The 25,495-nt window shown below is 42.9% G+C and overlaps 2 protein-coding genes across 4 annotated transcripts in view; both read left to right on the top strand.

Annotated features, from left to right (window-relative positions):
• UROC1 (urocanate hydratase 1) overlaps positions 1-4,938 on the top strand; it is a 49,641-nt gene extending 44,703 nt beyond the window's left edge. Inside the window, exons 19-20 of the mRNA XM_028719235.2 lie at positions 3,338-3,437; positions 4,668-4,938. Of these exons, the coding sequence (XP_028575068.2) occupies positions 3,338-3,437; positions 4,668-4,808 (241 nt within the window). The 3' untranslated portion in view covers positions 4,809-4,938. The remainder of the gene's footprint in view (positions 1-3,337; positions 3,438-4,667) is intronic.
• A 3,035-nt stretch (positions 4,939-7,973) lies between these two features.
• On the top strand, positions 7,974-25,413 carry ZXDC (ZXD family zinc finger C). 3 transcript variants are annotated; one of them, XM_028719230.2, is made up of 10 exons: positions 9,796-11,102; positions 12,539-12,691; positions 14,308-14,386; positions 14,791-14,921; positions 15,488-15,658; positions 16,498-17,183; positions 18,022-18,106; positions 20,394-20,548; positions 21,926-22,027; positions 22,342-25,413. In XM_028719230.2, exons 1-10 carry the CDS (start codon positions 9,842-9,844, stop codon positions 22,426-22,428), a joined length of 2,910 nt encoding a protein of 969 aa, XP_028575063.2. In that variant the 5' UTR covers positions 9,796-9,841; the 3' UTR covers positions 22,429-25,413. The 3 variants fall into 3 exon arrangements, 2 of the variants coding, with proteins under 2 accessions (XP_028575064.2, XP_028575063.2); XM_028719231.2 differs by lacking the exon at positions 15,488-15,658 and having other exon boundaries at positions 7,981-11,102; XR_003705348.2 differs by lacking the exons at positions 21,926-22,027; positions 22,342-25,413 and having other exon boundaries at positions 7,974-11,102; positions 16,498-17,332; positions 20,394-20,534.
• The last annotated feature ends 82 nt before the right edge of the window (positions 25,414-25,495 follow it).

Raw genomic sequence — 25,495 nt, 5'->3', positions numbered from 1 at the left:
TATTTTCAGGTGTGAGTCAGAGAATTTAGAATTAATTCAGTGAATTAATCAGTGAATTAGTTCATGCCCAGCACTGGGATTGGCTGCATTGGATCCATACATCTGGTCCTTGAAAACTCCATCATTCAGACATGCTTTTTTTCAATCTTTCATCAGTTCATGATAAAATGTGTGTGCTGTCTTATGTCTGTGAGGCTGAGCATTCCATTGTCAATACTGCTGGCTAGAGAACCGACAGATCTGAACTGCAGTGTTTTTACCAATGGATAAACACATGGATTTATCAGCCACTTCTACTATGCATGTTTTAGTTCCCTTTCCGCAAATTTTTATTCTTCCTTCAGAGACCGAAGTGATATTTTTGTTTCTAGGCTGATAATCATGCCGCCTAAACAGAGCTGAACATTAATTACTTACTCACATGAATCGGAATCCTTTTACTATTAGCTGGAGCATATAGGGAGTTACATTAGGGTTGGCCATTGTTAGGGCAGCTCAGTTCTGAAAGCCCATTTATTAGCAGGAGGCCAAAGTGACTTGTAGCAACAAAGAGACAGAGGCAATTTACCAAATGAAGTACACAGTCAACAGTGTGATGTCTTGATTGCGAGAGGGGCCTGGAGTTCTTTGATCACCTTGGATGGAGACATCTGGAAATTATAGGAGGTAGCTTAGGTCAAAATGCCACATCTTTCTTTAATTATTTGAATATATGACCCAGTACTAATGAGGGCAAAGCGCTCTCCAATAAAAGTGAGAAGACTTGTTGGAAAATTCAGCTTAACAAACATGACTTGTTGTAAGTTTAATTTATGAGCATTTTTAGGCATGTGGAGTGGGGCAAACCTGGACCTCACTGTCTTAGCTATTGAACTGCATGGCAGAATTCTAGATTTGACTCCATTATGAAAAACTTAGAAAGTGATTCTGACCAGACATCACACAGAGATAGGTGGAGGAACTACAGCACTTGGAAAAGCATTTCACATTGGTGCTTAATCTCAGCATTGCCTGAACATCTAACTATTTTTTACTCATATCATGCTGGCCTCTGTGGCAATACTGATTTGGTCCCTGAAGACATTCCCCCAGCAACATTAGTTGAATCTCAGTTCACTGTGTGGCTACTTTAATCCATTTTAAGATTAAAATGGATCCAGCCATGTTAGCCTACTGCAACAAAAATAGGGGAAAGTCTTGTAGAACACCAACAAAAGACAAGCAAACACTTTTGTGGATTGCATCTGATGGTGGAAGCTCATGTCATAATGAATTTCTTAGTCTTTAAAATGCAACAAGACTCCTTCTTTGTTTGCCATTGTAAAATCTAACCCTTTACACATAACCTTGTCATCCATTCTGTCTATTTCAGGTATATCCAGTATTTTAAGGTATATCCAGTTTTCCTCTGGAGTAGAATTCACCTCCCTCTTGTCCCACCCCAAACCTGCTCCAGAGAGTTGGGGGACCCCAGAGCAGTGGTGGGGTGTGTGCACACAGGATACAAGCAGGGGAGGAGAGGGAGAGAATCTTTTGTTGGCTGAGTGGAAGTCATTCTGCTCCTTGGATACTTTTTTAGATACAAACCTATATATTTTAGAATGCTTACACAACTTAGGCTTCAGCCTTGGTCAAATTCTGACTTGCTGCCATATCTGGAGAAAAAATTAGAATTTTTGGAAATGGGTTTAACTGCCATGGCTTCTTTCAACACAGAATTGTAGAACTATGCCTCCCTTCTAAGTTCCCTTTTTTTTAAAGGAGGCATACCTTTAAATAAATATAGCAGTTAAATAAAGTTGAAACTAGTTTATTGTGGTTGTAGTCTAAAACTTTCTTTAATGAACAGTGGGGTGGCATTTTACAGAGCTTTCCAGCTAACTGTTTTCTGTGTTTGACTCGCACCTGGGCATCTAAGAAAAGTAGCACAGTCTTTAATTAATTTTTTCCCAGCTGCAGTCTCTACATATGAAGGCACCCTTAAAGTATCAGCTTCTGCTCTGTTTAATCTGTTATCATCTCGGCTTTAAAGACATTTGAAGGCCTTCAGCCACATTTACAGCATGTGTTACAGATTCTAGAGTCCATTGAGTTCTGCTTTGTCCCCGTTATCCACGATAACTAAAATAGGAACATCCAGATATGACGTGATATACAGTGGTACCTCGGGTTACATACGCTTCAGGTTGCATACGCTTCAGGCGGCAGGGTTGCAGCGGGAAGCCCAATTAGCTAAAGTTTGCTTCAGGTTAAGAACAGTTTCTGGTTAAGAACGGACCTCCAGAACGAATTAAGTACTTAACCCGAGGTACCACTGTACATTTAAGTACCAGGTAGACGTTGAGTACCAGCTACCTGGGGTAAAGAACAGGCAGTGACCATCCTTTTCACGCCTTACTTGTGAACTTCCAGGAGCATCTGCATGCAGAGTGCAGTGGTACCTCGGTTTATGAACTTAATCCGTTCCGGAAGTCCGTTCTTAAACCAAAGCCGTTCTTAAACTGAGGCTCGCTTTCCCTAACGAGGCCTCCTGCCGCCAGTGCCCTTTGACCGTTTGGCTTCCGTTCGTAGACCGAGGTAAAGTTTGCTAACCAGAACACTACTTCCGGTTTTGCGGAGTTCCTATACCAAATAGTTCGTAAACAGGGCTGTTCTTAAACCGAGTTACCACTGTACTGGTCTAGATTGACACTTGCAAAGGGCAAACGTCATGCTCTTATGACTTGTCAGCAAGGTAACATGAAAACAAATCCCCCAATAACAAAGCCTGGAGGAACTGGGGGGGGGGGGACGACGACGACGACAACCTATTAATTAAATAATTAATGAAAGAATACTTTCTCATAATTCCATTAGGACCCTATTCCAAGGTCATTATTCATATTCCAAAGTGGTCATCGCCACCACAGCAACTGAATTCCACGCTGCAGTGTAATCGACTTCAATAGCCTTTGAGAAACCCAGTAACTTTAGCCACTTAATCATCAGACATGCAGGCATTTTCATTATTTGTTTAAACAAGTACTTGTTTGGACTGTCTTGTACTCAGGAGAATTACAGCAAGCTCAACCCTTGGCACTGGCACTTTAATAAGAATGGGTCTTGCTGGCTGGGCACAGTGTGGGAAAAGTCAAAATCCTTATCCTGCACCAGGATTCTCAGAGTCCATTACTTGAACTGGCCATTTGCCATCAGTTAAATGTGCCCAATTACAGCACTGTTTTAGGTCTAATACGTATCTTTCATCCCTCCCAAATGTGTGTCTGATTGTAGTGCACTGGCATGTGATTTATTCGACTCCAAAAAAGTGATAATAAAAAATAAATTCATTTTAAAGGGGAGAAGTGATAAACGGAGGATTTGGCCTTGTCCTGGATGGCTCAGCAGATGCAGAAGAACGTGCGAAGATGATGCTAAGCTGGGATGTTTCCAATGGAGTAAGCCAATATGCTTGATCTGCTTTTTCTGAAATACTGCTTGGGTGTTTGTTTATAAATGTATTGAAAACTACAGAATTCCGTAAATGTCTTAGTAAGTTCACGTGAAATCACGAAGCGTCATTTCCTCGGCTAGCTTTTTTCTAATGAAATGTAGCACTTGCAGCTTTAGTAAGGTCTCCAGGAGTTTGTCCTGTACAACATTCTAGAAAACAGCCATAGTCCTGTGCAGTGAGGAATATGGCTCCCGTTTAGCTCCAGTAGCTGAAGGTTTTTTCTTGTGGAGGCAGGTCAGTGTTACTGGGTCTTGGATTCTGGGTCTTTAATTTTGAGCAACTGAAAACCATCCAGCTTTAGTGGACATAGTCAATTTATCATGCAGGACTCAAAAGGGATTTGCTCTGCATGTAACTCCCTTTATCATTTCTGAAAGAGATGTGGGTATGCCGTATAGGAAGTTAATCTTTAGGCTTGACCCACTGAGGAACACTCTTAATAAGCCTCGTTTATCAGAGGCAGATGATAAAAGCAGCAGCCTGTAAACAAAGCTTGAACTGATGCGATAACTGCAGGATTCCTCCAGGCGCTTTCCTCAAATTTGAACACTTCAAATCTGATTTTCAGACCCTCAAAGCACAGTGTTTTCCTAGCCTCTTTAAATGTGGGGAAGGCTTTATCACTGTTCCCAGTCAGTTTTAGGAGTGCTTAGCTCCGTGTAACACCTCCCCATATAACGAGCAGCGATTGCTCAAGAAATGCCTGTATCTAAAATGGAACATATTACAGATCACCTTAGTATTTCCATTACCTCAGAGGGAACCTTGTGAAGCGCCCTGTTGATACTGTGACTGCCTGTGGTTAGTGCTGGCCAATAATCTTGTAACTGGAACTAAAACATACCAGGTTTACTTTAAGGGGGGGGGGACGACAGCCATGGGCAGGCATAGGCAAACTTGGCCCTCCAGATGTTTGTGGCGTACAACTCCCATGATCCCTAGCTAACAGGACCAGTGGTCAGGGATGATGGGAATAGTAGTCCCAAAACATCTAGAGGGCCGAGTTTGCCTATGCCTGGCCAAGGGGGTGAAGGAGCTAGATACTGTACTGAGAAATCAAATGTGTTAAAAATGAGAACCATTTGATTAGAAGTGTTCTCCTACGATTGACATAGCTGAGAGAAATGACTCTTTTCTTAATATATACCCATTTATTTTTGTTCCCTATGGACAGGTCGCTAGACGCTGTTGGTCCGGCAACAACAATGCATATGAAACCATCTGCCAAGCCATGCAGAAAGACAAGAAGCTGAAGGTGACTCTTCCACATAAGGTGGTGGATGATAACATCCTGGAACAAGCCTTGAGTTGCTAACCTTATACTAAAATTTTTACTCTGCCTTTTTTAAACAACAACAACAGGCTTTGAACAATGCCCTTCTGGTCTTCAACAAGCCTTAGTTAAGTTGGCATAATAAACACGCCTTTGAGTTTGTCTTCCAGGACAGTGGACCCTTTTTATTTTCATTTTTTGGAAACTCCAACCTACTTAACATTCAACAGTATTTCCATCGCATCACAGTGAATGTTTCCCAACCAAAGAATCTATCCAGCATGAGTTGTATTGTCAACATCTATGGTTGTTTGTCAGTCTAGAAATCCAAGCACAAGAAATAAGGACACACATGTTCCATTTCTAATGCTCTTTTAAGCAACCCATTTTTCATGTTTGTAGTCAAAATCCAGCATTGTTATTATGAGAATATTTATGCCTATGTGTCAGCACTTCAACTGCTCAGGAGGGTCTGACACAGGCCCCCATTGGAAATCCATTTATTTGTTGATTTGGATACCCGATTCCTTAGCTAAATTATATACACAACAAGGGTGAAGCATTCACTTAATTGTTTGCCTGGATGATTTGCCAACCAAGCACTATGGATGGATGGATCAGAGTTGTCCCACAACCCATTCTTCACTCACCTCCCCTGAATTCTACTGTTTGTCCATCCCCTTTCTTATATCTCTATCTATCTATCTATCTATCTATCTATCTATCTATCTATCTGGGATGTGAGAACTCACCATCACCACCACATTGCATTCCTTGTCATCCTGTCTCATAGCATCATTCATCTCCTCTGCAACATCATCTCCAGCCATAAAAAAAGAAAGAACATGCCACCATTTTGCACCACAGTTTGCAAATGGCCTACAGAAGAGTTGGTGCCTTTTGGTGCTGCACAATGCCACAGTTTTGATGGGGTTGTGGCTGCGAGCTGGAATGGAGGCAGGAATGGGCCTCGGCTGCTGGTGGTCGAGATCTTTTCAGGCTGACAGAGCTGCAGTGATGAATCACACTCGGTGCTGATATATCCAATGTGAAAATTGCTCACAGTTGTATCTCTTAGGTCACAAAAGCTACTTCTCCGTTCAGAACATTCCTGACTAGATGCCAGATCACACACACACACACACAGTGATATATTATCTTCATGTGCTTTTGATTTTGGAATTTGCCAATAAATTTTAAAGCTCCCGGTTCTATTGGAGTTTACCCACACCCAGTTTGCATGCAGACAATGCCAAATATTTCAACATCTCACTTAAAAGTTTTTGGCCATAGATTGTAAAGCCAGATATTTAGCTTCATCAGTGACATCAGAGAAGGGAGGGCTCCTTCCTTGTTGGATTATTATTATTATTATTACTATTATTATGTTAGTCGAACCCCAAGATCCAGTAACCAGAGCCTGGTACAACAGACAAACAGTCAGAATTAAAGAACAGCATGCCTCTGAGCACATTCTGAGCCTAGGAATCTGTTTTCAGTACAAGAACTGATCAGTACAAGAACCAGATTAGCTTTCTTCGTTTCCGCAACCTAGGTGAGGAAAGACACTTTTCTGTTGCTATTTCAATGTGCTAATAATGAGATGTAAATAATCACCCCCCCAAAGAGTAATGTAATTATTAATTGTTAATCTAGAATAGTTAACCATCAACAACAACAGTTTAACTAAATAGCTCAAACTGCTTTTCATAAAGTACCGTATTTTTCGCCCCATAGGGCATACCGGCCCATAAGGCGCACCTAGGGTTTTTTTGGGGGGGGGGGAATAAAGAAAAAAATGTCGTCGTCCCCCCCCAGGCACGAGGCTGGGGTGGGGGAAGCCCGAGCTTCCAGTTTGACCAGACTGCAGGACAGCAGGAAGACTGTAGTGCCTGGAACAGGTGAGGCTGCAGGTCCCTTATTTTGGCTGCTGGTCCCTTATTTTCAAATCTGTAAGTTGACAGCTATGGGTAGAAGAGGCTGAACTAGATGACTTTTGGTTCCTTCATAACTGCGATTCATTGCAAGGTTTTTTCCTCCTTTCATGGTTTTGTGCCAGTGGAATGCAGTTCAATTTAAGCTGTCAATGAATCGTATCTCACTGAATAGCCTAAGCGAGCTCTACAATAGAGACTTAAGGACACTCTGTTCCCAATAATGGGTTGTTGCTTTTTAAAAAGACGCTTATAAAGATTTTATATAAATATAAAGACAATATTTTGACAAGACATAATAGAGTAAACATGTTTGTGGCCAATATATATTCATTATAAAGGCAGATAAATTAATGAGCAGAAATGGGGTTGTGTACATATGTTGATACTGCAAATTGTTTCTTCACAAACTAAAATATCAAACCAAGATCATATGGTGGCATGGTTTGTTACGACATCCGAATCAGGCCTTTAAGTCTCTTAATTTAACAAATTACAGCACTGAATACAATGACAGATGATCCATTGTGACAAGGCCAGATTAATGTTTGAGTTTACCATGTTATAATATGCAGGTCCATCATGAAGCATATGGAATTCCAACAGAAAATGCTCAGCATCACTTAGCTTTTCCTCATGGCGGTTTTAGATACTTGTTATGCTTAGCAGTTGCTTGGATTAGCAAAGTTGTGGCTAGGAACGTGCAAATGTGTCAGTTATGGTTTCTCATTTTTCCAGTCTTAATTTCAGTTCTCCACATTCCCACATCAGTTTGCAGATTTTCTTTTAAGAGTCTTCATGAATATTATTCAGCATTATAGGGCAAATTTGCAAGCAATTTTCACCAGTGAATATTTGGGTACTATGTCCACTAATATATATCTGAGGTCCTTCTTTGTGTGCCCTCTCCATGGGAGGTGCAGAGGCTGGCAACACAAGATTGGGCCTTTTCAGTGGTGGCTCCCTGCGTGTGGAATGCTTCCCTCAGGGAGGCATGTGTAGTTCCACCTTCATCTGTTTTTAGGTGCTAAAGGTTTATCTTTACCTGGGCTTCTGGCCCTTAATTTGAAGGGTGGCACTTTCTTAGTGGAGTGGGATCTGTAAGATCTGCCTTTTATCTATATAGCTGTGTTTTCAGATTTTTATTGGATGCTTTTAGCTGGCTTCCAGGTTGCTTTGGGACACTTTTTGAAAAAAGTGACTAACAAATGATAGACAGATGAATTTTTTGAACCCTATACCTAGTATATGAATTTTTGTACTCATTAATTCATTGCAGAATTCAGAAATGTTTGAATCTTGAAGGATGGCTGAGTGTTCGGTTCACACACCATTTCAGGAAGTGCCAATTTAGCAGAGAAACCTTTAAATGTGAACTGAATTGAATTTCTCTCCACTGCCCTGGTGCAGGGGAAAGGGACTTGATTGTGCCACACTCATAGTGTAGCAGGTGTATGAAATACCCTAGCAATACAGAAAAAGGGCAGTTTCAGAAAGCTTTAGAAATAATGCAGTTGGCTAAGCATGAGGAGATTGTCCATTTCATAACAACAAAGATGTGTTGTGATTTTTTTTTTAAAAAAAAGTTCAAAAAATCACAATGGGTGTGTCAAAAGTTAGGACCAGCATGCAAATTTTTCCCAAGGTGGTATAGCACCACCTGCTGCTTAAATGATATTGTAGCAATTCCAGTTGTGGATATTTTGGGTGCAGTATTTTTGATTTTTGGAGAGTAGTAATTTGAAGAGAGAGGAAGGAGGCTTTTAAAGGGTGCTCCCCACTTACACGATTTTCACTGTGTGTAGGGTGCCTGAACCCGTGTAAAGTGGGGAGTCATCTGTACATAGTGGGAATACATCACGTTTCTTTACAACTTATGTATTGTATTGTTATGAGTTGTTGGGGATAGGCTGTATGCTTCAGCCCCCTTCTAATTCCTGGATACAGATGGATTCAATTCATTGAATAGCTAGACTAGCTTCCTGGGGAGCTAAAGACCCTCTAAGTGTTGGCCATTAAGGTAACAAAGGAAGTAGCTCTGTGCCAGAAAACAAATGGGTGAGCCCCCCTCCCTCAGCTCGCTGGTAGTTCACAAGATAAAGGCCAGAGTGGAGAGTTGAGTTATGTGAGCTAGAAGCTGGTAAGCTGGGGGACAGAGCTATGCCTTATTTCTGCTTGAATCCAAGGCTGTGGCTATGGGAGAAGCAAGAGTCTCTTGGAGTGCTAATGCTGTGAACCTCTCCATCCCAGGCTCAGGTTGTATATATGTGTAAATAAACCAAATATCCTAAAGACATCACAATCTTGGCAGGCCCTCACTGCAAGGAAACCTGAACCCCGGGGTATGTGCCTTGAACCCCTGGGATTTTGCACTGCTTGGAGATTGCGGTGGCGGGTAACAGTATCTTTAGTTGCTTTTTGCACTGTTTTTTAAACCTGCTTTTGTTGCTTTCATTGGTATGATTTAAATCACCTTAAGGTGTATGTGAAAGGCAATTCCCAAATAAAGTAATAAATAAATGTAAACAAGAAAGATCCAATCTAGGTGTAAGCCTCTTTCAACAGAGGAGGCGGAAACCTTGTTATTTCTGACACTTAGGTTCGTCCTGCACATGAAAAGCAGGACGTGGATGGCTTTAAAAGAGGATTAGGCAACTTCATGGAGGAGAGGGGCTATCAATAGCTCCACGATGGCTATAGCCCTGCCTCCACAGTCGAAAGCAGCAATTTTCTGAATTCCAGTTGCTGGAAACCACAGGAGAGGGAAGACGGCTCTTGCGCGTCAACCCTGCTTGCAGGTTTCCCACGGGCATCCGATTGGCCACTGTGAGAGCAGGGTGTTAAGACGGGATGGGCCACTGGCCTGATCCAAGACGACTGCTCTAATTTTTGCATACCCTTTCCCCCGACTTCTCTCCAATTTCCCAATTCCGCTCCGCGAGGCGCACCTTCCTGCGCTATTGCACACTCCACATAGCAATCCCGTGTCCGGGTTTTCCACCCAGCCGCGTTAGCTCCGGATCCCCTCTCTGAGCTGTTGTCTCTCTCTCGCTGAGCGATCCGCATTCCGGGTTTCTCCGCCCGCCCCGCCGGCCCCGCCCCGCGGCTCCGGTTTCAGCCGCTGCTACAGGGACCCCCAAGATGGAAACGCAGGGGCTGCCTGCCGCGGTGGAGGCGGCCCGGCCCGAGCCCGGCACCCACCAACATGGCGGCAGCGGCGCCGCGGCCGTTGGAGAGGGGGCTTCTTCCTCAGGGCCCGCCCGCCGACCCCCGCAGCCGCGGGACTCTGGGGCGGGAGCGGCAGCGGGAGCCTGGGGCCTGGACGTGACATTTCCGGTGCTGCTGCTCCTGGAGGGCAAGAAGCCGCCGGAACCGCCTCAGCAGCAGCAACCGCCGCCGCCATTGCCGCCTCCTCCCCCTCTTCCTCCGCCGCCCGCCCCTCAGCAACCTCCGCAAGGGCCTTCCGCGAGCAGCGCCTTGGCCCTGCCGCCCGCGGGCCCCGGGCAGCCGCACGACAGCGACGCTCTGCTGCTGGTGCTCAACTTGGTGCGGGGCGGAGCCTCCGGAAGCCCCTCGCAGGAACCCGCCGCCACCACGACGACGCAGCAGCCGCCGCCTCCGCGAGAGGAGAAGCCCGGCGACGGCGGGGGGGAAGGTGCACTCGAGGCCGAGGCTTCCGGGCCCGTGGCTGAGGGGAGCGGACAGGCGGCGGCAGAGGACGACGACCCCGGCGCCGCCGGCTCCTCGTTCTCGGGCACGCTCACCATCAACAACCAAAGCCTGCTGGTGCGCTTCGAGAACGGGCTGCTCAGCCTCGGCGGGCCCGCGCAGCCGCCTCCACCTCCCGCGCCGCTCCTTCCTCCTCCTCAGGCGCTGCGCTCCTCCGGCGCTGCCGACGAGGCCTCGGCAGGAGGCCCGTCTCGGACTCCCGCGCCTTATTCTTGCCCCGAGCCCCGCTGCGAAGAGGTCTTCTCCCGCAAGCAGCTGCTGCGGCTACACCGCCTGTCCGCGCACGGAGGGGGCGGCGGCGGCGCTGCTGTTACGGCGCAGGATGGCGGCGGAGGAGCGGGAGAAGAAGCGGCGTCGGGGGGCTCCGGGCGGGCGGCGCGGCCCTTCTCCTGCCCGGTCCCCGGCTGCTCTTGGGCCTTCGCCACGGCCTACAAGCTGCGGCGCCACCTGCACTCGCACGACAAGCTGCGGCCTTTCGCCTGCTCGGCGCCCGGCTGCTCGAAGCGCTTCACCACCATCTACAACCTGCGGGCGCACGGCCGGGCCCACGAGCAGGAGGCGACGCACAAGTGCGAGGCGTGTGGGCAGCGCTTCCCCAGCGCCGCCCGCCTCGGCGCTCACCAGCGGAGGAGCCACCTGGAGCCCGACCGGCCTTACCGCTGCGAGTATCCAGGTAAGCAGCCGGCAGCTCTGACTCTCCCTCTTCTTATTTTTACAAAGGTCAACAAGTCTCGGCCTTTCGGACTTTGATAAGAGCCCCGCCTCAAAATCCGTTTGGACTTGTAGGTAGGCAGCACCCCCGGATTGCTGGCTGCATCCATTGCACATTTAAAGCGCACGAATTCCAATAGAGAATCCTTGGAAACCAGCTTCCAGTTCCAGTACCCTCAACAAACTGCGGCTCCCCGTATTCTTTGGGGAGAAGTCGTGCACTTTAAATGTGCAATGTGGATTTGTTTTGCACAGTGGAAAAAGCGGAAGAGAGTTGAATCGCAATCCCAGTACCCACTTGCAGTACTAATCTCTCTAAGAAAAAATACTTTGCCCTGCCCTCTTCATTAGGTGTTTTCGGCACCTTGTGGGATAGAATAGAGATAGTGATAAGACCCGAAATTACTCGTTGAGCTTTTTAGGTAAGTGAGGGTTTGAATCCAAGCCAGAACATCCACAATGCTGTAGGGTCATTCCATATCAAATGATTCATATATATTTTTTACCTCATGTCATCCGGTTTTCTTAATATTTTGTACACTTTTTTTAAAAAAATAAAATGTTAGATATAAACTTAGTTTTGATCATACAACAAGTGTACAAAATATTAAGAAAATTGGATGAGGTAAAAAAATTGGATCACTTGATATGGAATGACCCTGTAGTGGGGTTCAATATAAGTGCACTGTAATATTTAGACTTGTGCATAACTTTCAGCATTCTGTTTCCAAGGAAGAAGCACAGAAGGCAGACATGCAGGCCTTCATCTGTTGTTTGTTTTCTGCATTTGGTACTCTGAGATAATCTAATAGATTAGCTATCATGTACATTGTCTCTGTACATTTGAATGCTTACCATGCTGGAATGCTACAATATTAGATGTGGAAAATAAAGGTTAGCGAAACAACCAGAAAATTTGCACTCCAGTTTAGAAGAAAGGGAAATTGCAGAGTGATGTATAAGAATGACAGTGTGCTAGTGAAAAGGAGATGCAAAAAACTAACTTCAGCTGTAACATTATACTGCAGTACATTGCAGTATTGGAAATAAACTTAGTCCAGAGCAATTTACCAGAAAGGTCTTCATAGTTTAATGAGATATCTATCTATCTATCTATCTATCTATCTATCTATCTACCTATCTATCTATCTAGTTAGTTATTTACTGTTATTTAATGGGGTTGTAAACCACTTTTCAGGCAATTCCCCCCATAGTACTTAGAAATGATATGCCAATGTAATATACACAGTACGATACACCATTAAAACAATTTTAAATGATAATATTATTACCATGTACTTTTCTAGATCGCGGTAATAATAATATTCTAGTTCATGGTAATGCCCAATTGTTTTGTTTTCCACTGAAGCAGAGTTTGGTTCTTCCTTCTTTCTCTAGGTTGTGAGAGGACCTTCATAACAGTGAGTGCATTATTTTCTCATAATCGAATCCACTTCAGGGAACAAGAACTGTTCTCCTGCTCCTTCCCCGGCTGCAACAAGCAGTACGACAAAGCCTGCCGACTGAAAATCCACATGAGAAGTCACACAGGTGTGAAGCTAGGGCATTAGTTAAAGTTGGTTTGTCATTATTAGATAAACTGATTATGTTGAATTGAAATGTGTCCTTGATTCTTAGATGGAGTTGTGGTACTAAGGAATAAACACAGTTTTGTGTGTGGGTTTCCCTCCCCCAATCTATTTGATTTACTTGAATCCTGATGTTGTTCTGTGTTCTTGGGTGCACTGCTAGCTTGCTATCTTAAGTACAGTGGTGCCTCGCAAGACGAAATTAATTCGTTCCGCAAGTCTCTTTGTCTTGCGAGTTTTTCGTCTTGCGATGCACGGTTTCCCATAGGAATGCATTGAAAATCAATTAATGCGTTCCTATGGAAACCGCCTTCAGACCAGGTCCGGGGACAGTCTGCCCCCGACCTCTTCTGAAGGCTGGGGGGGGGGGGGGGACAAGGGCTTTTCTTCCCACCCCTAGCATTTTAAAAAACCCCGGGACAGCAGAGGACTTCTCCGCTGTCCGGGGCGATCTTAAAATGCTGGCGGGCGGCATTTTAAAATCGCCCCGGGACAGCGGAGGACTTCTCCGCTGTCCGGGGCGATTTAAAAGCCCCTGGGAAGGCAGGCAGGGGGGACAAAGACTTTTGCCCCCCGCCCGCCTTCAGAAGAGGTCCAGGACCTCTTCTGAAGGCGGGCGGGGGGCGAAAGTCTTTGCTCCCCCCCGCCTGCCTTCAAAAGCCTTCCGGGACAGCGGAGAAACGCACTGCGTTTCTCCGCTCTCCCGGGAAGGCAGGCAGGGGGGAACAAAGACTTTTGCCCCCCGCCGGCCTTCAGAAGGTGTTTCCGCCCCACCGCCCGGCTTCGGAGGAGCCTTCCGAAGCCGGGCGGCGGGAGGAGGTGTTCCTGCCCCGCCGCCCGGCTTCGGAGGAGGTCCGAGGACAGTGGGGAAGACGCGCTGCGCTTCCCCGCTGTCCCGGAGATTTCCCTATGGGCTTTCGTCTTGCGAAGGAAGCCCATAGGGAAATTCGTTTTGCGAAGCGCCTCCAAAACGGAAAACCCTTTCGTCTAGCGGGTTTTCCGTCTTGCGAGGCGTTCGTCTTGCGGGGCACCACTGTAGAAGTTAACTTCTACTTAAATAAAACCAGCAAACCTGAGCTTAAGTGAGTGGGAGGTGGAAGCAAATAGAACTTAATGTTTAACTGATTGATAAAAGTAAGGCTTCCTTGGATTTGGTAGACTTGAAATAGTATTTTCAGATTTATAGGGAGAGTGTCCTAAACAACTGTGCATATTGCTTGCCTGGGGTCAGCAGCATTTTGAGCAATGTAAGCTATATGCATGACTTGCTCTGAATCTTGTGGTGTTATAGAACCAATAGCTATTTAACTCAAGAGAGGAATCAGGCAGAAGGGTCATTGGATGGGTGAGAATGTTTCTTCTATTTATTTTAAAATTTAATGAACTGGTTTTAGCTAAGGTTCTCAAATAGCTCATAAGCTGTACAAAACAGAACAATTAAATCAGTAGTAAACATAAAATTATTAGACTTCCTGAATAACATGTGAGTGTGAGCAGTTGTGGTTTTTTTTTATCAGAAATGTCGGGTAATTGCATTCGGTTTTTTAAAAAAATATTTTTGCTTTTGCTTTCCTCCAGGTGAAAGACCTTTCATCTGTGACTTTGAAGGTTGTGGCTGGTCTTTCACTAGCATGTCCAAGCTATTAAGGCACAAAAGGTAAATTACCTGACTGTACATGGTTGTTTAGAGGTCCTCAAAGAGCTTGCACTTTAAACATTTACATTGGGGGAAATAAATCGGGAGGGTGCGCAAAGGGAAAGAGATGAATACAAGAAGATAAATGAGCTTTGCTTCCCATGGGAAAGGCATATGCATTTTATCTGAAATATTATTTTTGGTGCTGTTGGGCCCCAGCCAGCATGGCCCCTCTGGCTGGGGTTGATCTGAGTTGTTGTCTAAAACAGCTGAAGGGTTCCAGATTGTGGAATTCTGGTTTAAGTGTTCCAGATACAGTATAGCAATATGCACATGTTCAGCTAAAATGATTAGGATCCAACCTATAATCATTGATGCCTGTGCCCTTAGCATTTTATATTGAATTTATTTAATTCTTATTGTAGGAAACATGAAGATGACAGAAGGTTTACATGTTCTGTAGAAGGCTGTGGAAAATCCTTCACAAGAGCCGAACACTTGAAAGGCCATAGTATAACTCATCTTGGCACAAAGCCATTCGAATGCCCAGTAGAAGGTATTATTTGTATATGTGCTCTTGTATGCTTGTGTTTATCTCCTTTGTTCCTAGTCATGCAGAGAGGGTTAAATGAAGATGGCAGCTGCTCTATGCATCAGATTTGAATTGTTGCTGAATCATACAATGGGGAGAAAAGCACGTTCATAGCACAGCATGGATAGGAGAAACCCTTTAGTGTTTTCCTCTCCACAACTACTTTTTAAAAAGGTGTTTTCGGTTTTGTTCTGGCACTTTTGGATACCCTATACATGCTTGTTTGTGACATTTTAAGTTTTCCACACTAACAGCCTATGTCTGATGAGAAGTAATTCCCATATTGGAGTTTATTCCCAAGTACTGTAGTGAGTATAGGATTGCAATCTAAATGGATTTTCCATATTATATTACTTTGTATTAATAACATTTCCACATTTTTTATGACAATACATACAAAAAAATCATGAGACAGATAATTTTGTGGAATGGGAATCCTGATAATTGCCTTTGGCATCCAAATGAAAAGAGGATATAATTTAAAAATGTAAATTAAGGGACAGTATCTAAACTTTGATATCTTATTTCAGGTTGTTGTGCAAAGTTCTCTGCACGTAGTAGTCTGTATATTCACTCCAAAAAACACCTTCAGGATGTGGACTCACTGAAGACGCGTTGCCCTGTATCCAGCTGTAATAAATTGTTCACTTCCAAGCATAGTATGAAAACACACATGGTCAAGCAACACAATTTTAGTGCAGGTATGACCCATTGACTTACTGCTTGGCAATAAGTCAAGGCTGGTATGTGTTGTATCTAAAACAGAATATATTTATTTTTGGTATTGAAACACTGGTTATTTTAGAAAGCCCAATAAGTTGTGGTTTCAAATGCTTATCTCCTAAGTCCTTGCCATTTAATTACTATGGGGTGTTGTATCCTTTTAAAAGGAGGGCATTAATTTATAATAGTATTTCCTAACTTATAGCAGGAGCAGTGACTGAGTGATACTGGTGTCAACTTGTGGTTTTCTCAGACATTGATCTCATGCTTCCAGACACTTTATGATCAATTCCATATAACTACAGTAGTGGCTTGTTTGCCACTGAAAATTGCTTCTGTATGATAGAAGCTCTACGTGGTTGTGAGAACTGCATGAATTTGTTTCCTATGTGGTTTAGCCAAACTGAGTGGTAAGTAATGGTGCCAGAATCTGGGGAAATGCAGCGTGTACCTCTCAGTCTGCATAACATACAGGAAACTGATTCAAGCCATTCTCATAGTATGTGGCACCCTGACCACATGAAAATGACATTGAACAGCAGCCATGCCACTGTGTGTGCATATCAGGGAGGCAGGGTTTGAAAATGATCCGAAAGGACAGACTAGAATAGTGACAAGCAGAAATAGGCTCCTAGCTAACATTGGCTTCTGCAAGGAGAGAAGGATGTTGGCTGGAGTGATTTAGACAGCAGGATGTTTGGAGGAATGGCAGGGCAGCCAAGTTGGAAGTAGAGGCAGCAGGTGGGGTTTATTGTTGGCCTTTGATTCCCATGTTCCATGGGCACGGTGGTACTAACATGCTAAATCTTTGTTTCAGATCTCTTAAATCAGATGGAAACTATCGGTTCCCTCACGCCTAGCAGCGAACTTGCCAGTTCAGGACAAAGTGACCTCAGCAATGTAGACCTTGTGTCCCTTTTTTCCAGTGTTTCTGGGAACACCTCTGGAATTTCAACAGACATGGCTCTGATAAACTCTGGAATTCTCACAATAGATGTTGCTTCCGTTGGCTCCACGCTTGGGGGCAATCTTTCTGTTGGTAGCAGTTCTCTTGGTCAGACAGTTGACCCACTGATTTTAGTGGCTAGCAGTGACATTCCACACAGCCTGGACAGCTCTCTTCTGCTGGGAACCACTGCCACAGTTTTACAGCAAAGCACTTTAAATTTGGATGATGTACAGACTGTGAATGCAGAAGCCTTAGGCTCCCTAGCATCGTTGTCCACAAGGAGTTCCAGTCAAGACCTGCATGGTTTGACTTCCAGTAATAACCTGTCAGTAGACACAGCCACTTTAACCCCTTCAAGCAGCCTTGGTGGAAATAATGCATCTGAATTACTGGTTCCAAGTAAAGCAGAGCAAACTTTACTTCCTAGCCTGGATGTTGTGGGACAGCAAGAAGGCAGTAAAGTGGTGACTCAGTTTGTGTTCTCCAACCCTCCAGGAAGTTACAGTGCACAGAAAGAAACTGATCTGAGCACGGTGACTGGCAGCTCCTTTCTGGTATGCAGTAGCTCTCAATAACTGTAGTTTTCATTAGTATCTTAGCTTTGAGGATATTATATTGCCGTATATGAGCCATCCTTTCTACCAGATCAAATGGGTTTGTGGAATGTCTGCCACGAACGAAGTCGTCGTATGTTTTGTACAACGTAAGTGGTATAAGTTGTGGTTGCCTGTGAAAGTATTACACCCAGTTACACATTCGGAGGAAAGTTTGCTTTTTGTTTTCCCAGCTGGAGCTTAGTGCTATTAACCTCTTTTCCCAAGTTGTTGTAAGTACTCAAAAGTGAGTGATGGTTGACTTTGGAACTGACTAAATAAAAAGGAGTGCCCTGTTCGCTGCTTATAGAACAAGGAAAATGGAATGCAATATCTTGAAGAGTTCCTTCTCTTCTGATCCTTGTCTTAATATTATCATTATTATTATTATTATTATTATTATTATTATTATTATTATTATCATTATTATTATCCCACATGCAGCAAAAACAGGTTTTCTGAGTGGTAGTTGAATTAAACACTTGCGTTAGTTTGAGGAAGACAGAGGACCATAGTCTTGAGCTGCATTTCCAAAACGTGTTTCGGTGGTAGTCTTCTTAATGCAGTACTTCCAATCCCCTGCGAGTCAGATAAGTGGGTGACCTCAATATTGAATTTCCCTATGCTTGCATCACTATCCCATTAAACTGTTAAGCTGATTAGCATAGAAAAAGTTCAGGCCATGCAGGGAGACTTCTAGGGATCTATTCAGTGATGTTTGGAAAAGCATATTGTCTAAAATGTGAACCTAATAATCCTGTTGTATTGATGACATGCATAAACCTCCTTCTCTCATTAGGAGAGTGGTGGGTCTGCAAGAACAGATTATCGAGCCATTCAGCTTGCCAAGAAAAGAAAACAGAAAGAAAATGGGAATGACATAGGTGAGTATATAATTGTTCCAGCACAGGATGCCATTTACCGAGTGAAATTGTTTTGAAGACTTGTGTGTGTGCCTGGTACAAGCCATCATAGATTACTAAGGTAGTATCATGGTTAGTTTGGGGCTATTTGTGTGAATAGAGCCTCACTTCTTAGAAGACTTGCTCAAATTAGGGTAATTTTGCTATGTTCTAGTAGTGGGTATTCTCTACAACACCCATGGATGATAGAACACTGAAGTACAATGAAATATTGCTTAATGAAGCTCTTTCCCTGTTTCTTAAATGTTTGCTTTTGTATGAAATGGTAATTGTAAAATACTCTTATCACCCAATCCTAACCATGTTTACTAATCCTTCCTTAGGCATGTACACATTGATTATAATCATATCTGCTCTGACCTTAATGTTGCGTGTGAAGCAGTTTGTTGCTTTGTCTAGGACACAAGAGTGGTCCAGTTTTGTTGGATTGGTTTTTTCAGTTATTGTGACTTAAGGATGTAAACATGGTGTTAAGAGAAGTTTGGTCATACTCTTGTGTGCTCAGTCCATGCTGTTCATTAGTAATTATATTTGGAGAAGTGAAGTAACTGGGTTGGTCTAGGAGGTAATTAATGTATTTGAAGAGGGTCTGTTCCCACCACCTTTGAAGTGGACAATGGTGAAACTGCTCCTTAAGATGGAGACCTTCAGGTCTGGTGAATCATCCTAACTATTGTTCCTCCTGCTGCTCCAGAAAAGGCGAGGAACTACATCAACAGCTTTTATAGTTCATCTTCCAGTGGTTGGTCACTCTTTCAGTTTAAGTCTTTGCCTCACCTGAGACAGAGGTGTACTTACCGGTACCTTTATCTCTCTGGATTCTTGGCCTTACCCCCTTCTACCGTTAGACCTGTGTGTTTGTGGTCCAGTTTCTCTTGGACGCATCTTTGTCACTAGAGGTCCAAGTTGCTTCAGTCACATGGAATGCCTTTCACCATTTTAAATAAATGCAACTTACTTGTGCATAGTTAGGAATTCAGAGCTATTTATGATATGACAATGAGCAGAGAGATAAAAACACAGTTGACTTTCCCTCCTTGCTTCCAGTACTTATCTGAAATTAATTTTTCACTAGTAAGAAAAAGAGAAATTGTTGTCGTCCTCCCATCCCCCAGTAAAAGCTTGCTGTATGTATACATGCCAGATTGATTTTTGATGAGGCATAAGCAGGGGTAGCTGAAAGTCTGTATTACCTATTCCCCTATTTAATGGCTCATCTAAAGCCTGTAATGTGATATTGGGCTGGATGACCAATTCTCTGACTGTATAAAGAGGGAGACCTTCCAGCATGTCTGGCCTTATTTGGTGCACCTTACAACCTGACTTTTTATGTTTATAGGAAGATTGATACATAAAGTGTGTGTAATCTCATGTACCTTAGAAATTGTTGCAACTTAGTCTTACCATTCACCACGCTTTGATCAGGACTAGTTCTTTAGTTCTTTTGTGAGTGAATGGACTGCTGATCCTTCAGAAACTATAGCTCACTGAAAGGGAGGTAACTTTCTCCAATTTCCCACTGTTGTTCCCGAGGTTCCCTCACTGTTTTGGAGTATATGGGGGATAGAGACTGGTTCCTGAAGATGGCATTGGAGGAAACCCCCTCTTTTTCCCCTATGAGGCAGTGTTAGAAACAGAGATATGAAAGCTAGGAGCTAAATGGCACCTTAAACCTAGGTTATAGTCACTAGAATGGAATGTCTAGGCACACTCTTTTATAACAAGAATACAAAGCTGAAAAAGAAAGAACTGCAGCTAAAATACTATGTTCATTTTTCACATGATCTAGTTCTTTCCGTGCCCACCCCCCTAATATTCTTACGAGGATCTCTTCTCCAGTCTTCAGAGAGTAGCTGGAAGTGGGGAGACAGAAAAAAAGTCCTCCTTTCCTTCCACTCTGCAATTTTAATCTTAAATCTTAGGTGCAGTGCTGCACCCAGAGCTCAGAAACTGCTTGCACTAATGAAATTCCCTGTCACAAAATGCACCTAGAACAATGGGAGTTTCAAACACTGCTATGAGGTACAGGATTCTGTGAGCTGAGTTCCACTAATGGGATATCAGGATTCAGCTCCATGTTTTTATATGCCATGTGTAGTATTATCTACTACCGAGTTACCTACTTTCTTTGGTGAAAAGCATATATTGTTATATTAAAAGCTTTTTTGAAATACATTATTTAGAAGCACATATGTTCAATTCCTTGGAACATGACTTTGTATTACACACGTCAATTACTTTATTTCAGGAAGCCCTAACTCTGGCATAAGAAAAGGCAAAAGTGATAAAGTTAGTTCTTCTAACCATGGGAATCGGTCATGCAGTAGTGTTTTGCCAAATGGAAACCTAACAGTAAGAGATTCCTCAGCTGGCACACAGTTTGTTCAAATCCAGCTACTTCAGGTAAGAATTCACTACCTGACTTTATTTACACACTTCATTTTTAAATTATGTATTTAGAAATGTACACCCTACATCTACTTTTATGCAACTGGTAAGTGGTTCTTGGTGTGCATGATGATCCATCATATAGTTCAGATGCAACATCCCTGGAGGGCATTTACAAAATAACTTGCAAACTATCCCAACTTGTTCTTAGGAGGTAATTTAATTATTGTTTGATTTTATACCAATGTTATATATTTGATGTTAGCCGCCCTGAGCCCAGTCTTGGCCGGGGAAGGTGGGATACAAATAAAAGTTGTTTATGTTTATTATTATTAAACTCAACCTTTCAGCTCTCTTCTCTACCCATCACATGATAACTCATTCCCTCGCTTGTTTACTGAAAACGAAAACTGTTGAAATATATATGTGAAATGGATTGGGAATATGTTAAAACAAAACAGTAAACGGGCAGCAACACATTCAAACAAACAGTTGGTGGTAAAGTCAGGGTGGAGGGGGGAAGATGAGCTGGTATACAGTAGACTGGCAGGTGTCCCAGGTGAAGTGACCCCTTTGTCTAAAACAAGTGTAACCAATTTGCAAATGGCAGTTAATAAAAACAGGTTTGATGTGCTCTGGAGGGTTGGGCCCTTTGGAACAGCATAGGAAGTGGTGGTGTAGGGAGGGGGAGGTACCTGAAGATTCCCTTTATTCTTGTTCTGCTGTCTGAAAGCTCCACTGGGTCAAAAAGCCTTCCTTTAGCAAAGGGATACCATTTAGATCAGTACTTGGTTGTATGAAGTACTCTCTTGTTTTTGCATTTAGTATATGCAGAGGATGGTGTCCATGGAACAATAAGCTAGATGAATATTACCATTTAATAACTGTCTGCTTATAGTGAATAAAGTAACTAAGTACAGTGGTATTTTGGAAGTAGAACGGAATCCGTTCCAGAAATCTGTTTGACTTCCAAAACGTTTGGAAACCAAGGTGTGACTTCCAATTGGTTGCAGGAAGCTCCTGCAGTCAATTGGAAGCCATGAAAGCCACATCAGATGTTCAAGTTCCAAAGAACGGTCGTAAACCGGAACACTCTCTTCCGAGTTTGCGCCATTTGGGAGCCAAAACATTTGAGTCGCAAGGCGTTCGTCAACCAAGGTATGACTGTAAATATTTTTCATTCCATAATTGGGTGGCAGCATGATTTATATATTTAAATATTTCATAGAAATGATTTAAGATTTCTACTTTCAGGATGGAGAGCCTTAAATATGCATAGCTAATTAGACATGTTGCCACTTCCAAATGTTTCCATATGTTTATAGCAGAAGATTAGGTTTCCATTGGGATTTTTCTGTGGCTAGAAACTGATCTTGTCTCATTTCTCTTTAGGATGATTCCCCAGGAGAGGGAGATTTGCCATTTCAGCTCAGTTCTCAGTCATCGTCTTCACATTCTCAGCTGACAGTAGACTTGCCTGTTCATATCCTTCAGGTACAACCCCTTTTGTGTTTTAAAATTGGACATCAACACAAATTCCGGTTGCCCTGCGTGATACAAATTGACAGCTGCTATAAGTTTTTAAAAGATGCCTTTTCTGTATGCTTTTTTTGCTTGTTTAAAATTTGATGGATAAATGGTAAAAGACCAAAAGCAGGCCGTAGAAGAGTATGATTTTCTTTAATCATCCATTGTGTGTGATCTTCCCAGAGATGGAATTTGGAAGCTTATTAAATCAGCCATATGTATCTGTGAAACTTGGAATGCCTATGTCACTTTGTGAATTTTTTTTCTGTGCTTTTGTACAGGAGCCACACAACTCTACCGAAGAGGATGCCAGTTCTGATAATTCTCAGTTTACAGGAAGCACCATTAACCTACAAGACCTTGAATGATTGTGCTGCGGACAGAAACATTCAAGTACAGCATCTTGAGAAGTAGAAACTTGTTCCTACTTCTGAAGGAAAAAAATAGGAGTGGGCACACATCAGTGCTACTTCGTGGCTTGATGGTTATCGTGCAATGGAAACCTGTTCAGTAAATTTTATTTGATAAGGCTTTGGAGATCTTGGTATGTTCTGTCTTGTGGTCAGAAAAATGTGATTATGGAAGCATTATTTAGATTATGCAGTGGATGTTTTGAAACCCTATCTTAGAATGGACATGCTGTGATTGTACTCCATACTGTTGTCTTCAAGGACAGTGCTGCAATATCAACAGTTACACTTAGCAGTGTAAAACCCATACACATAATTAGTGCCCCTAGTTGAATATTGGACTTGGCAGTTAAGGCCATTGAAGTGTTTATTATCGGACTGTTTTCTCTGATGGCATTGAATATAATTTTAAGGAAATAATTGCAGAATGATAATACAGTTCTTGGGGGTAGCAGAAGTTGAACCTTGTTGTTCCTTGCTCCTTCCATCCCTGATATGGTGCAGTATACACTTTCTACCTTTTAGGAGGCTGCCTAGCAGATGCTAATTCTTACCCCTTGAATATGTTTACAGTAATACAAAACAGTATTGCCAATTCCTGTGAAGTTGCCACTTTCAGTATGTATAGCCCAGTCCCATGCATGTTTTCTTGGAAATAAATTTATTCCCAAGTTAATGTGCATAGGATTGCATTCTTGGTCCATGTGCCATTTACACAGACTATATACTTGAGCAAAGAGCTTCCAGCTAGTGTCATAGGATTTGAGATGCAGGTGAGTTACTTGACCCAGAAGGAAAGTGCATATTTAATTTAAATAGGAACCTGCCTTTTTTACTTTAGTTGATAGGAAAGCAGTTCTGTAGACTTTTAAAAAGCAAATGTCAAGATTTCAGTTGAACATAGAATATAAGAACTTGGTGTTCCAACAACAAACATCAAGGCTGGAATTTTAAACATACTTTTTTCATGATGTGCCACAAGGATGTAAAATTATATATATGTATCTATATATAGGACTTTGTTAAAAAACAGCGTGTGTATGTATGAATTTTTATTCCTGCAGTGTGAGCGTGCATATGCAGTTCTATTTTTTACAAAGTATGATATCCTGCAGATGAACACATGTGATCTGACCTTGTGTATATTTATTTGAAGTCATGGAATGCACTAATAAGAGGGTAGCTAGCTGAAAAGCATGAGTGGTGGTGGTGGTAAGAAACAGAGTTCCCCAGACTGGACCCTTCTCCAGGCCCATATGCCTCTGAAGCTCATGCACAGTTTGGAATGGACTAATTCTGCAGCCACCCAGACTTACCTGGCAACAATGGCAATGAGGTGAGCTGGTCCAAGTGTCTCTGATGGTAGCATTCTGTATACCAGGATTTCTGTCATCCTTTCAGAAGATTTTCCTGGTACATCCCTAATGCCTGGGGATGTGTTGCTTGGACCTATCCTTACTCCATAGCATGTAATCGAGAGCACAACTTGACTAGAATGGCCCTGGAAATGATTTTCTGCTATTATTGGACCATGCATCACTTCAATAAGCTCATTCCAAAATAAGATTGAGAGGGGGCTTGCCCATAAGTAATTAGAAATGTACTGATTCCTGTGCCTTTTTACTTACTTTCCCTGAAATTGTAAAGGCATTTTTATACTGATTATACATCACTTCAGATTTAATTTATGGGTATTTTAAAAAAATTCTTAACTGCTTTATTTCTTAATTGTCAGTGGTGTAACTTACCTGATTACCGCCTTGCCCTGGTATACTAAGTTCACTAAATGAAGAACTATAGTTAATTTTTGTTTCCTTTAGATCAGAATGGGGAACCATGTGGCCAAATACTGCCCTGCCTGCCTGCCTCTTTCTCTGGCCCTTGGGACTGGCTCTAGGCCACATTCCTCGCCACCCCTCCTTGAGTCTTTGCATGGCTGGAATGTATCCTTGAATTCTGACAATGCCTCTTGCTTCCCCAGGTGGATGACTGAGAGGAGCAGGCTGTATTCAGCTAAGTTTTACTCCCAAGAAGCAGCACTGACACTAATAACCTTAAGTCACGTCATGTCTATTAATTTCAGTGAATCTGCTATGAGTACTCGTAGTGTGTGGAAACTGGCTTACTGTAGAAAGGTGAAATGAATATTCATTCCCCCACCCACTTTTGCCTCTGATTCCACTCATGGCTGGCAGGTGGCACTTAGCAGCTTGCCCAGAAGAGACTATGGTTTTCCACCACTGCCTTAGATGAACCGAGTGAAGAAACTGCTAACTCATTCAACCTTTTTTTTATATCACTAAAGTTCAGTTTAAGAGAAACTAAAACTCTGAGTGGTCTGCAGATGTATGACTTTGCTTAAAAGAGTATTGGAGGCTTGCACCCCCCCCCCCCCAGAAAAAGTCACCTCAAATTCTTTATTCTGTGGGGTTGGTTCATACACTTCATTTTGGCAGTGATCCTCAGAGGTAACCTGGGCTGCTCTGTGGTGAGGCCTTTTAATTTCCTGTTCTTTCTACTCCCTCACCCCTTTCTTGAACAAGAAGAATTCCTCTACAGCTTTTTACATAGAGTGCCTGGTAAGCAGTTACCTTTGATGCAGGGAGGGTGGGGACAGCACACCCATTCATTTACTGCTGAAAGGATCACAGCCTAGGTAAGAGTATGAACTGAGCCCATCAAAACGTGGTGCTTCTGTTTTGCAGAGTTATGAATAAGTCACATGTGGGTTGTTTTTCCCCTGAGACTTGTAAACATGTCTACTTTTTAAAAATCATTTACTTGGCTTTGTAAATTCCTACAATGGAATTTGTAGTAAACATTGAAGGGTAAGGGCTTAAAGGTCAACATCAGATTTATTCTGCCTAAGTCCATTGCTGGCAGTGGACATCTAAAGAACTGGTGAGACAAAGAGACTAATAAAAAAAAACCTAATGTCCAGTTTCTCCATTTCAGTTGTTTTTTGTTGTTTCCAATCAGGATGCTGCTTAACTGCAAGAGAAGCAAAGTTGTAAACACCTTTCTA

The sequence above is a fragment of the Podarcis muralis genome, chromosome 2 (genome assembly GCF_964188315.1).
Source record: "Podarcis muralis chromosome 2, rPodMur119.hap1.1, whole genome shotgun sequence".
Lineage (NCBI taxonomy): Eukaryota > Metazoa > Chordata > Lepidosauria > Squamata > Lacertidae > Podarcis > Podarcis muralis.
Note: the sequence above shows the minus strand (reverse complement) of the source record. Positions and strands in the feature narration are given on the sequence as shown.

Coding starts and splice junctions, on each gene's coding strand:
- ZXDC (XM_028719230.2), top strand. CDS start 9,842: ATGGAAACGCAGGGGCTGCCTGCCGCGGTGGAGGCGGCCCGGCCCGAG. Junction 17,184..18,021: donor TGACTGGCAGCTCCTTTCTG/GTATGCAGTAGC, acceptor TTCTCTCATTAG/GAGAGTGGTGGGTCTGCAAG. Junction 18,107..20,393: donor AGAAAATGGGAATGACATAG/GTGAGTATATAA, acceptor ACTTTATTTCAG/GAAGCCCTAACTCTGGCATA.